Below are 13,206 nucleotides of genomic sequence, written 5' to 3'. Positions count from 1 at the left end.
GGGCATGATGGAAGCCCCTGCTGTTCGGGACTTTCAGTCTGTCTGGATTGCGGGGTCTCTTTCTTGTCTTAACAGTGAGGAGATACCCGGGAAAAGATCCCCAACAGGTCTCCCCCGAACTAGGCCACCGAGTACTGACCCTGCCGGCCACTGAAGGCAACCACGCTCTACCCCAGAGTGGGGGGCCGGCCTGTCAGCGGTGTCCCCAAGCCCCGTCCCCGCAGGCACACCAGGCTCTGAGGCCCTGGGCGGCAGCGCCTCTGCAGAGAGGCAGGGCCCGGAGAGGGGCCATCTCCGGGCTGAGCTGGGCAGCGGCGGTTTCCTGGGAATGGCACACCCCCCAGTGGCCAGCCTTCTCCGTGTCTCCCTCCTCCTCTTCCTCCGCAGACTCTCCCGGAGCCCACCAGCATGAGGATTTGACTTTGACTCTGCGTGAGATGGGGACCACGAGACAGTTTTGAGCAGAGCAGTGATAGTAACTGAATTTCGTTTTTAAAGGATCACAAAAATTTTAAATTAATAGCAGCAACTGACATTTATTGAGCTCTTACTATATACCATGCATTCCACTCAGGGCTTTGACCACATTATCTCCTTACAGCACCCTGCGGATCTGTGGGCACCATCTCCTCACAGCCACCCTGCATGGCGGGCAACATCGCCTTGCCTTTGTACAGGTGAGGAGACCGACGTTCTGTCGACTCCAGGCCTGGGTTCCCCTCCTGATTCCCACCGACTGGCCATGTGACACTGGTGAGTCCTGTCTGTCCTTGTCACTGCCAGCAGAGACCTGAGAAGGTCCCTGGGTTGAGACCTGTGGTCAATCCCAGCTGTGCAGCTTTGGGGGGGTCACAGCTCCACCCTCTGTAAGATGGGTAGAATCTATCCTCTTCTCGGAGCTGCAGGGAGGGCGCGAACACAGGGTCCAGGCACGGTGACAGGTGCAGAGCAGGGGGCCCGAGAGCTTTGGGGGCCGTGTTCCAGGGATCTGGTGAGCCACGTTAGCCCAGTGCACCACTGCACCTCCACCTGGTGCCGAGCTGCAGACCCTGCTGCAGGGGGATGGACAGAAGCCCCTGGCTGGAGTAAGGCCCTGGAGAGGACGACCCGAAGAGCAGAGCCAGCCTCGTCTTCTCCCCAAGGAGAAGCAGGGAATTTGCTCTCCCCTTATGTGGTGCAACTTGCTGCTGCTAAGAAGCCTCCCCCCACTGCCAAGGTCAGAATCATCCCCCCACCCAGATATCACAAAGCCTGAAATCCCACCATCAGCAAATTATTCCATCAGGTTACCTAGTCATCTTTTATTGGTCAAGTTCTCCTTTTTCATTTAGCTGCCACCAAAATCCATGAACAGCAAATAACAGCAATTTCCATTCTTTAAATTCTCTTCTGATGCTTTTCAATACGCAAGCATCCACTCCTCCATGTTTATACAAACATATGAATCCTCTTCTGGAACCTGTTTTAATCTAATGCTGTTCCAAACATGCGGGAAGGGACGTTGGAGATTATGTGGGCCTCGTTTCTAACAGCCGTGTGGAGTGCCAGTTAGGATGTGCATTTTGGAGGCAGGCAGACACGGATTCGAATCCCAGGTCAGTAAGCTCTGTGACCTTGGGCAAACCACCTGTCTTTCCCAAGCCTTAGTTTCCCCCACTGTGTAACAGGGATAGAAACTCCTCTCACCAGGCTAGTAGAAGGATGAAAGGGGATAATGTGTGTTACACTTTAGCCAAGTACCCTGCACAGGCAACTTCCCAATAAGCTTCAGCTGTTTCAGTGTAATCCTTCTTATTGAAATAGGTAGCAGGCTGGGAAAGTGTCCCTGTTTGTGACGATAGGTTTATTAGCTATCTATTGCTATGTAACAAATTACCCCACAACTTAGTGGCTTTAAACACACCCGTCATTGCCTACAGTTTCTGTGGGCCAGGAGTCTCAGCATGACTCATCTGGGTTCTCTTCTCCAGGGTCTGTCACAAAGCTGCAGTTGAGGTGTCGGCCAGGGCTGGAGTCTCATCTGAAGGCTGCACTGAGGAAGGATCTGCTTTGAAGCACACGTGGTTGTCGGCAGAATTCAGTTGCTCAAAGGCTGTGGGACTGAGAGCCTCAGCTCCTTGCTGGATGTTGGCTTGAGGCCACCCTCAGTTGCTCGCCACTTCAGCCTCTCCAACATGGCAGCTTGCTTCGTCAAAGCTTCATGCAAGTCAAGAAGACAAAAGAGTCTATCAGCAAGACAGAAGTTACCACCTAACCACAGAAGTGACATCCCATCACATTAGCGTACTCTGCTGGTTAGCAGGATGTCTTTGGGCCAGTCCACACTTGTGCTGGTTTGAATGTATTATGTCCTCCCAAACGCCATTATCTTTGATGCAATCTTGTGTGGGCAGACATATTAGTGTTTATTAGATTGTAATTCTTTGAGCGTTTCCATGGAGATGCGACTCACCCAACTGTGGGTGATAACTCTGATTGGATAATTTCCATGGAGGTGTAGCCCCACCCATTCAATGTGGGCCTTGATTAGTTCACTGGAGTCCTATAAAAGCTCAGACAGAAGGAGCAACCTTGCTACAGCCAAGAGGAACATTTTGAAGAACGCATAGGAGCTGAGAGAGGCGCTTCAGCTTACAGTGACATTTTGGAGACAGCCTTTGAAAGCAGATGCCAGCCACGTGCCTTCCCAGCTAGCAGGTTTTCCAGTCGCCATTGGCCATCCTCCAGTGAAGGCCTTAAGACTGTAATTGTGTAACCAAATAAACCCCTTGGTGTTTTGCATTCTGGCAGCATTAGTAAACTAGAACAACCCTCAATGGGAGGGAATTACAAAAGGACATGAATCCTAGGAGGCCAGGATCTTCGGGGGTGATCTTAGAGTCCACCTGACACAGCATGGTTCAGTTCAACTACCATTTTCTGGTGCTTTCTAGGTGCCAGGCACTGGACTGGTACTGGGAATACAAAAATAGATGAGTTGGAGTTCCTGCCTTGAGAGTCAGATTCAGAAAATCTGCATTTGAGTCTTTGTTCCAACACTAACTGGAAATCCACTTATTGCCTGGGCAGCAATTTCTTCATCTATGAAAAGGGAATAAGAATACTACCTGTTCTTCTTATTTGACAAGGGGTCATATAGAAAAATATCAACAGTTCATTTCCTTGCATCCAACGCTGACCATCTGGGGATATGCTATAGTAAACACTTCTCATCACTCTATGTGGGTAAGTACCAATAATTCATCACCCCCGTCAAGTTCAGCACCTAAGGGTGACAGCAAGTGAGAAGAAGGGCTAGAAACAGGTTTGAGGAGTGGACATCCAGCTATAAGAGCAACTGGGTCAGTCTGGACTCCCACTTGGTGTGCATCCTGGGCAATTGATATATTTTCTTCATTTCTTTGAGCTTCTTTAATTCTAGCTCATTTGATTTCTAAATTTCCTCTTTCTTTTCATTTTTCTTTTATTTAACAAATGCAAAAGTATTTCAAACAATAGAGAGAAGCATAAAATTAAAATAGTCCTCTCCCCCAACCCTATTCTCCTGAGATAACTGCTGTTAACCTTGAGTATCTGCCCACAGCCTTTTATCTGGACATCAACATTTACTTCCACAGAAGGGTCTTAGTAAAGACACTCTGTCCATACTTTGTTGTTTTTGTTCATTAATTAACTCTTGGAGACTGTTTCAGTTTGCTAAAGTTGCTGGAATGCAATATACAAGAAATGGGTTGTTTTTTTCAATGGGGATTTATTAAGTTACAAATTTACAGTTGTAAGGCCATGAAAATGTCCAAATTAAGGCATCAAGAGGAAGATACCTTCTCCGAGGAAAGGCTGCTGGCAGGCAGGGTTCCTGTGTCACATGGGAAGGCACATGGCAATGTCTGCTGGTCCTTCCTTCCTGGGTTCTGATTTCAGTGGCTTTCTCCAAAATGTCTCTGGGCTTCTGTGTATGTTTTTTCTCTCTTTTATCCTCGTAAAGGGATTAAGACCCATCCTGAATGGGCTGTGTCACATCTCAACTGAACCAAAAGGTCCCGCCTACAATAGGTCAGCTAGCACAGGGATGGATTAAAAGAACGTAGCCTTTTGTGGGATGCATAACAGCTCCAAACCAGCACAGAGACCTTTACATATCAACACATAACAATGTTTTATTTTTACTTTTTACTTTTTAGATTAGAATTCGTCCATCCCCAACGTGCTGGGTGTGCTGGATCTGGCACCCAGTAGAGGGTTCAATGCATACTGTGAAAGAGAAGCAAGGAAAAGGGGGAAGGGAGGGAGGAATCGGGGAAAGAGGGATGGGGGTGATTAAAAAAAGAAAGAAAAGAAAAAGGAAGAAGGGAGGGAGGGGGGATAATTTTTAAAAAGAAATGAAAAACGGAAGCAAAGAGGAAGGTAGAATGATTTTTAAAAAATAATAAAAAGGAAGAAAAGAGAGGAAGAGAAGTAGAAAGGAAGGAGGGAGGGACAAAAAGAAAAGAGAGAGAGGAAAAGAGACAGAGCCAGGAAGACAAGGGCTGGGGGCGGAGAGGGAAAGAGAGAGAGGGGAAGGGAGGGGAGCGGGGTCTTCTCGGACATCCACACCCTGGGTTCCGAGCTACCCGCCGGGTCCGGGCGTGGCTGCCCGCTGCGCTGTGCCGCCGGCCGAGACCCCGCCCCAGGCCCGCCGGCTGCAGCGCCCCCTCCGGCCGCCAGGGGCCGCCACGCGCAGCCGGCCGCCCTCCGCGCGCGCGAGAGGCCCTCTTTGTCGCCTCTGCGCGGGTAGCCAGCCGTCCCGCCGCCGCTCTCCGGCTCCGGCCAGGCCTCGCGCCCGGTCTCCTCCGAGGGGCCTCGCGCCGCTTGGCGCGCGCCGTCCCCCTGCCTCGCGGCGCGGGGTCTCGCGGGCCCCGCTCCCGCCCTCCGCTCGCCTGGCCCGGACCGGAAGCGGCGCCGCACGGCCTGGGCTTGGCGCGGGGGGCGGGCACCGGGGCCCGGTCGGATATGGGCAAGAAGCACAAGAAGCACAAGTCGGAGAAGCACCTCTATGAGGGTGAGGAGTGGGCCGGCGGGGGAGCGGCGAGCCCGCGACCGGGCGTGGTTTTGTTCCAACTACCGACGGGCGCCCGAGGCGGACCGGGGGCCGCAGCTCCCAAGGGCAGGCCCAGACCCACGAAGGGGGCGCGGCCCTCCGGAGGCCGCGCAGACCCCAGGCGGGGAGGGATTCGAACCCCAGGCCACCGGGTCCCGGGGTGGTCCCTTGGCGGGAGGCGTCCGGAGAGGCCCGGGAGCGTTCGGGGCGGGCGGCGGCGCCGTGTCCCCTTGGCGAGTGCCCGTCATTCAACAGGTGCCCGAAAGGGCGCCCACCGCGCGCCCCTGCTTTAACCGCGCTTCATTCCTTTTGTTGAAGAGTATGTGGAAAAACCCTTGAAGCTGGTGCTCAAAGTGGGAGGGAACGAAGTCACCGAGCTCTCCACGGGCAGCTCGGGGCACGACTCAAGCCTCTTCGAAGACAAAAACGGTCATGACAAACACAAGGACAGAAAGCGGAAAAAGAGAAAGAAAGGAGAGAAGCAGGTTCCAGGGGAAGAAAAGGGGAGAAAACGGAGAAGAGTAAAGGTAAAGGTTGTTGCATGATTTCAGCTTTGCTGATGACATCACTTTAAAGCATCCAGCCTCCCAGGACTGACGTCACTTTATTTTGTGTTTAGCGTGAGATGCTGAAATGCCTGTAGAATCTGACAGGCAGGGCAGAGTAGAAACATGAATCATTTATGGGTTTCAGCAGATCTTTATTTGACTATTCTCTTAGACAACGGTTGTACCCACACACACCAGGTGAGTAAGCGGCTAAGTCCTGATTTTCAGGAGCTGCTTCAAAGAATGCTTTTTCCCTCTACTAAGGATAAAAGTCATGCCCAAGAAGACGTCAGTATTTGAGGGTTGTCAAAAAAATGAATGGGATCTGTGGAGGTTCATACTTTGTTATGAAATGAGTAGTGTAATGTGGAATATATAATGAACAGTTCTCATTTTTTAAAACAAAATCTATTGAAGGGAAAATTGGATCAGATATCTTTAAGGGATATAGCACCAGTAATAAAAACAAGCATTTCTTTCACCATTTACAATTAATAGAAAAGGATAAGTAGCTGCCATCTTGGTTTGAAACTGGTCAAAATAATGATAACTATGAATTTCCCTTTTAAGAGATGATCATACACTTACTAGGAGTCATCTTAGACTCCTTCAGCACTCCCTAAAATTAACTTGTCACTAAATGATTCTTAGTAAACCAGTTATTGGATCTTGAAGGTATTCTGTAGATCAGTTTTCTAAACTGCTTTCTGTTTACGTATACAACAGAAGTGTCCTGCTCTGTTGGGTTAAACACATTGGTAGATCACCAAGTCTTAGGGGATTCTCTTTGGAACATCTTAAATCTTGTTTCTTTTCAGCCTCAGCTTCTATTGCATTTGGCTAGACAGTGACAATATATAGAGCAATTTAATGTTTCCCTTTCTTTTGTTTTTGTTTTGTTTTGTTTTGTTTTTTAATCATCTTTCACTCTGGAAACAAGCCCAGTACACAAATACAGATCTGATCTTGACCAGTGAGTTAACTGCTTTATTTGATTGGTTATGTTACTGAGTCTTTAGACTCTTTAACAGATTGACCCATCTGACTTTTTGACTTCTGTTTTCCACACGGTCAAGCAACACTTTTTTTTTTAGACAGCACTCTGTCCCCTCCAGTTCTAGTCTGGACTAGTAAGCCTCCTAGGACTGTCCTCTGCCTACTTCCTGAATCCCATGTCTTCCTCTTCCTTGATTACTTCTGTGTTTTGTGGAGTCTAAACTACAGGAGCTTCCTAAAAAAAGATGCCCAGGAGGTAGATTTATTGAGTTCTTCTGTGTTTTAAAATCTTTATTTAACCCTCATACTTCATTGATGGCTTGGTTTGACTCAGTATAGAATTCTAGATTGAAAGTTATTTTCTCACAGAATTTTGACAGCATTGCTATATTGTCTTCTGGCTTTTAGATTTGCTATTGAGAAGTCCGTTGCCATTTTCATTCTCAGTTCTTTGTATGTGACCAGTATTTGCTCTTTTGAAATGTTTAGTATCTTTCCTTTATCTTCAGTGTTCTAACATTTCACAGTGAATACTTGTGACTTCAGGTTTGAGGTGTTTGCTTTTACTATTTCTGTGATAATTTCCTTCATTCCGTTTTGTCTCCTCTCTCTCTCTGGAACCCCTGCCGTTTAGATACTGGACTCCTGGACCCATCCTCTAATTGTCTTATGTTTTTCTCTCCTGCCACCCCATCCCCCACCCCCCTTTGTTTTTTTGTGTTCTTCCTTCAAAGAGAGTTCCTGAACTTCACCTTCTGACTGAATTTTAGCCATAGTTTTTTCAGCTGATAGGCTCCACTGTAGGGTGACTAAACAGGTACCTGATCATTTTGGTGTGGAACCCCCAAATGTCTATACTTGCAGATATTTTCTCTGAGGTTCCCCTTCCCCCAAGAACGTTTTTATCGGGCTGCCAGTATTTCCAGAGTTAAGCAGAGCAAGGGAACTGAAGGTCTTGTCATCTATCCAGTTCTCTGCTTTCATTCCAGCATCTCTCCCCATTTTTGACTCATCTCCAAGTCTGGAGCCTCTCTGGTTCTTTGTGTTTCTAAGTGCTGAGCTTTTCCAGGTTCTGGGTTTGTACTCTTCTCATCGTTGTCCCTCTTTGTAGGCAAGAGGTATTTTGCTTTCGCTGTACTGAAAACTCTTCCCTCTGCCTTCCATCTCCTAAGGTAGTTGACATCTTCCATCCCCTTGTCTCTTCTGTTCTCTTTGTTTTTGCCAACATCTTGTTTAACTAGAAGCTGAGGTAACCGGGTTTTGGTTCTGTCAGTTACTGCCATAACACCTACTGATAGGCTTACATTCTTCATTTCTTGTTTGATCGATTATCTCTTTATTGACTCTATATTGTTTGGTTATATAGGTGTACCATACTTTATTTTATTTTATATCACCTTTAAGTATTACAAATAATACTGCAGTACGCCTCACTGTACATATCAAGTGTACATCTTTGTACACTTACATAAGGGTATCTTCAGAATAGTTCCTGGAAGTCCCCCTCTGTGTTCTAGCCACTCTGCCCTTTCTTAGCTGTGGCTCTGATTATTGTTGGCCACTGTTAAAGTTTGATGCTTTGCAAATTAAGATGTTGTTGCATCCACAGATGTCAGTTGCATATAACACTGTTTTGGTTTACTAAAGCTGCCAAAATGCAATACACCAGACATGGACTGGCTTTTAACAATGGGAATTTATTAGCTTACAAATTTACAGTTCTAGGGCTGTGAAAATGTCCAGATTAAGGCATCAACCTCTGAAGAAAGGTTGCTGGCATCTGGGGTTCCTCTGTCAGATAGCAAGGCACATGGCTGCCGTCTGCTGGTCAGTGGCTCCCAGGTTTTGTTGCCTTCAGCTCCTGGTACCAGTAGCCTCCTCTCTGAGCTTCTGTGGGTCCTCTCTTAGCATCTCCAGGGCTTTTCTTTCTCAGTCCCTCCAGAGGCTTTTTCTCTAAGCTCTCTTTTGTCTTCATAAGGGACTCCAGTAAAGGGTTAAGACCCACCTTGAATTGGGTGGGTGACATCTCAATTGAAACAACCTAAGCAAAAGGTCCCACCCACAAGAAGTCTGCACCCACAGGAATGGATTAAAAGAACATGGTCTTGTCTGGGGGTACATAACAGCTTCAAAGCAGCACAAACACCTTGCAGAGTAAACCAGGTAGATGGATGGGTTCCATTTTATAAAAGGTAAAGTGGAAGCTCAGAGAGGTAAAGTGAAATTGCCATGTCCCAGTTCCCCAGAACTCAGGACCAAGGGGCATGGGGCATTTTCTGGGAAGATCTCTGGGGGAGTCCTTGGATCCTTAGAGGCTACTTGGATCAACCCATTATTTCAGGTCAGTTCAGAGATGGAGAGTGGGGGATTCTTTTTGCTAGTGTTGTCTAGGAAGGGAGACTCCTCCCCGAACTGTGTTTTGGATCTCCAAGAAGTTTTAGGAACAGCAGTTGCCTCCGGTCTCTTCTTGGGGGGCATCAGCTGTGTGACACCTCTGGGCCTGGGAATGGCTGGGATCTGTCTAGTCCTGAGGGCGTGGTGACTGTTCAAGCTTGGACTGTCATCTCAGTCCCTCGCAGCAGGAAGGAGGAGGGGCATAAGAAAAAGATGCCCTTTCCCTTTGGAGAGGTTTTCAAAAAGGCATACAAAACTTCTGCTAGGGAAGCTGAGAAATGTCTTTGGTGGGGACAGGGAAGGGGCACAGTGAACCCTGCTAAAAATAAGGACCATGTTACTTAGGAAGATAAAGAAAAGATGAAAGATTTGGGGAAGGACCCAGCTTGCCTTCCCAGGAAGCTTGCCTACCAAGTAGTGGATTCACCTGTTACCTCTGATGCTTTCCCCCATCTCACCAGGGCAGAATGAGAAAACACTTCCCCTGGACTCGCAGAACACTTGACTCAAACCTCTAGTAGGATTTACCAGGGCATGTAGTTTGTTAATCCTTTCTGTTTGGTTTCCCAGATAACTCTGAATTCCTGTAGGAACTAGGAACTAGGTTTTCTTTATCTTTATTATCTGAGCCTAGTACAGAGTCTGGTGGATTAAAAGAAGGTGTCCGGAAAATATTTGTTGACTAAATAAATGAACAAATAGCTCTTCTCTCAAAGGAGCAACCGTACTCATATAGCCTTAGTCAGAGTCCTGCCTTCTCTGGGAAGGTCATGATCTCTAATTAAGAAGACCGCCTTGGGTGGGATACACATGGAGCAGCAGGGTGGGAAAGCCAGCCAGGGAAGCCATAGCAGCCCTGAGATCCTGGGTGTGGCAGGCGTCATACCAAACAAGTCAACGAATTGTGTGGACAAAATCCCCATTTTGTTCAATATGATTATATTCATTCTTTTCACCTCCTGTATTCTCCTCACCACCTATGCAGTTCCTTTCTTAGTCACTTTGGGCCTTGGTTAACTTGGCAATAAAATGAGATACCAACAGTATCTACTTCATAGAGTTATTTGTAAAGATTAAAAGAGCACAATTACATGAAGGACTTAGGACAGTGTGTGGCATCTAGTAAACAATCAAATGTTGGTTTTTATGAATATGTATCTCCCTTGGGACCTAGTATAGTTTCTTAAATAAAGGAGTTGTTTATTGGAATTTATTGTGTATGAATAATAGTTTTAATTTTCATTAAAAATTTTACTTGAGCTCATCTTCATAAATAACTATATCCTATATCTGTTAATGCTTTTGATTTTTCCTAATGACTACTGTTTTTCTCATTTTACTCTAATAACTTCCTTGACAATAGAACTAGCCTTACCTCGAGCATATAAATCTGAAGTTGACTTGTGAAGCAGTTGAGGCATAAATTGAGTTACAGCTGTGTTTTCAGAAGAACAAGTTGGGTTCCGTAAAGGAACTTAGACCTCTCTCCTAAGCTATTTCAGTGAACAACACCTAAGCAGGTCTTCTAACACACAGTCTCTGCCCTCTTCAATATACTGTTAACAGATTTTACCAAGATTTTAATTTTACTGAGGCTCAACTCTTATTATTCCTTCACTCAGAAACTGGCTTCCCACTGTCTACATATTCAAGTTCAGTACCCTTTTCTGATCTCTAAAATGCCTTTCAGATTTTATACTGTACTCTTCTTCACGTAGTCCGTGCTTTAAATAAAACCAAAACTACCTTTTGTCCACTATATACACCCTTACCCTCACCCATTATGTGCTGTTATTTTTAATCCACTACTTGGTAGGCAAGCTTCCTGGATCCTACCTGTTGGGGCATTTCAAACTGAACTAATAGATAGTCAGTGCCTTGCCACTCAAAGAAGAAAATCACTTAAACTAAGGCACCTTTGCAAAATTACAAGGTGATGTGTGTGTGTGTGTTTTTATTTTGCATAATAGTTTATCTACATAGCTGTTGATATTTATGGTAAAGCCTCTCACAATTACTTGGATATCATCTGCTCCTCCAGATTGTGCTTACATATATAAGGTGCATATTGCTAAAGTATATAATGCAAATTTTTAAAAGCATGCTGGTTTTACATTCTTCCAAGTAGTCTCCATTTGGAGAGTATGTACACTTATTTAAAGATTTCTCAGAATATTTTTAGAACTCTCCTTTTGATACACACTGGAAATCAAGAGTTATATCAAATCATTATCTTTGGGCAGTACATTTGATTTTGGAAATAGCCAAAAGTTGTATAGCACTGAGCCAGTTGTGACCAAGGCCAGGTGATTCACACCTAGGGCCAAAAATGAGGTGTAGCTTCGAAGTAATAGCACTGATTTTTCAGGTAGATTCTTAAATCATTTGTTAAAGGAGAGTCTTGAAATTGTTTTGTGTATTGAAAGCATCATTGAAATACATATATAGCCTCCAAAAGTAGCTAGTCCAAAGGATAGTACTTACCAAGGACTTCAGCTATTAATTCACATGCTTTCATATTCCTATTTCATGCCATCTCATCTAATGCGTGAATTCTGTGTATACTTATTTAGCAACTATTATGTGCTAGGTGATGCTGAGTTTGCAGGTACAGAGTTATTTGGGGACTCCAGTGAAAAGCAGGTGTGTCTATGATATAGGGCAGTGAGTGTTGTATAGTAATAATAGAAGCAGAGATTTGCTTCAAAAGTGTTACTCACAAATTAATAAAATAACGTGCCATTAAGTCATGAACAAATTTCAGCAAAACTAGAATCTATTCTGAAACTACAGTGTGTTTGTAGTTACGGAAGTAGACACTCTTTCTTTCTCCTGTCTTCAGATCTTCATGTACAGGGTGTCTCCTCTACCTAGAATGCTTTCTCCTCCACTCTCAACCAGGCTAAATCTTTTATTCTTCAGATCTCGACTTGGATGTTACTTTTCATTGAGCTCTTCCCACACTTCTCCAACCTAAATTAGATTCCACAGTAGTTATTTTTTCCTCATGCTTTTTTTTTTTTTTTTTTTTTTGAGTTGTTTAGTGTCAGTCTCTGTTGTTACACATGAGCTTCCTAAAAGCAGGGCCATATGTTTTATCCACTGCTGTATATCCACACAGTAGAACCTTATTTATTTGTTGAATGCGTGTTAGTGCCCATTAGGTGCTAAGTACTGTGCTAAAATTTCACATACACTATCTTATTTAATCCTTAAAACAGTCCCCTGAAGTAGGGTATTATTGTGTCTATTTAAAAGATGAGAAAATGAGTCAAAAAAATTATATAGTTTGTCCACAATCTTATAATTAATAGGTGTCAGAGCCAGAATTGGTACTCATTTTATAAACCATAACTGTAAACCCTTTTTCCTTGGATTCTTGAAGTTAAATAACATTAGTATTTTCATTTGGTTTTTTCTGTGTAATTAACAAAGTGCACTATCAAACTGTTAGCCAGAACTCTGTTAATGTGTGGTTTTACATATCTGTGTTTTATTAGTAAGTGAGATTCACAGTAGGAGTCTCTTGTATATTCTGAATCATAAAAAGGAAGATTAGAAAGTTGGAATCAGAATTTCAGGTGGAGAGAGAACCTTAGAGATCAAAGCCTCTTGTTTTGTAGATGAGAAACTGAGACTAAAAGAGGTCTCCTGGTTCCCAGTCCAGTAGTAACATGTTACAATATCTCCATTCAGTTTAAGGTAGTTTCCAAGTATGTTTTTAGATTCTCTTTCTCTTTTGGACTTCCTGGACCAGAAGTCTTTGTTCTTTTACAACACTGAATAATAAAGTAGTTTGTGTAGCCCAAACTAACTAGGTTAAGTTACAAGGTAGGGGTTATTCAAAGATATTATACCTCATTTGATACTTTTTCAACTTTTCTATTTCATGACCTTATTTGACCATCTCAGTGACCGTATAAGATCAAGTCATTATAAGGCCTGGTGAGAGTGAATGAGTTTCCGTAAGGACACAGATTGTTAAGGATTGTTAAGGATGAAGCTGGAGCTAGAACTCAAGCCTCTAGATCAAGGGTCAGCAAACCGGCCAGCACCACCTGTTTTTGTAAATAAAGTTTTCTTGGAACATAGCCACACCCATTCATTTACTTATGGCTGCTTTCATGCTACAATAGCCAAGTTTAGTAGTCGTGACAGACTTTGCAAGTCACAAAACCTAAAACATTTACT

The 13,206-nt window shown here is 44.7% G+C and overlaps 1 protein-coding gene across 2 annotated transcripts in view; it reads left to right on the top strand.

Moving 5' to 3' along the window:
• Window positions 1-4,774: 4,774 nt before the first annotated feature.
• The window catches only part of BRD7 (bromodomain containing 7), a 43,126-nt gene continuing 34,694 nt past the window's right edge, over window positions 4,775-13,206 (top strand). The window contains exons 1-2 of one of the 2 annotated variants that reach the window (XM_037816419.1): window positions 4,775-5,038; window positions 5,396-5,604. In XM_037816419.1, coding sequence (XP_037672347.1) covers window positions 4,990-5,038; window positions 5,396-5,604 — 258 coding nt within the window. In that variant the 5' untranslated portion in view covers window positions 4,775-4,989. The remainder of the gene's footprint in view (window positions 5,039-5,395; window positions 5,605-13,206) is intronic. The other variant, XM_037816420.1, reaches the window with a different exon arrangement.

Source organism: Choloepus didactylus, chromosome 22 (genome assembly GCF_015220235.1).
Source record: "Choloepus didactylus isolate mChoDid1 chromosome 22, mChoDid1.pri, whole genome shotgun sequence".
Classification (NCBI taxonomy): Eukaryota; Metazoa; Chordata; class Mammalia; order Pilosa; family Megalonychidae; genus Choloepus; species Choloepus didactylus.
The sequence above is the reverse complement of the archived record's forward strand: the minus strand, read 5'-3'. Positions and strand labels throughout refer to the sequence as shown.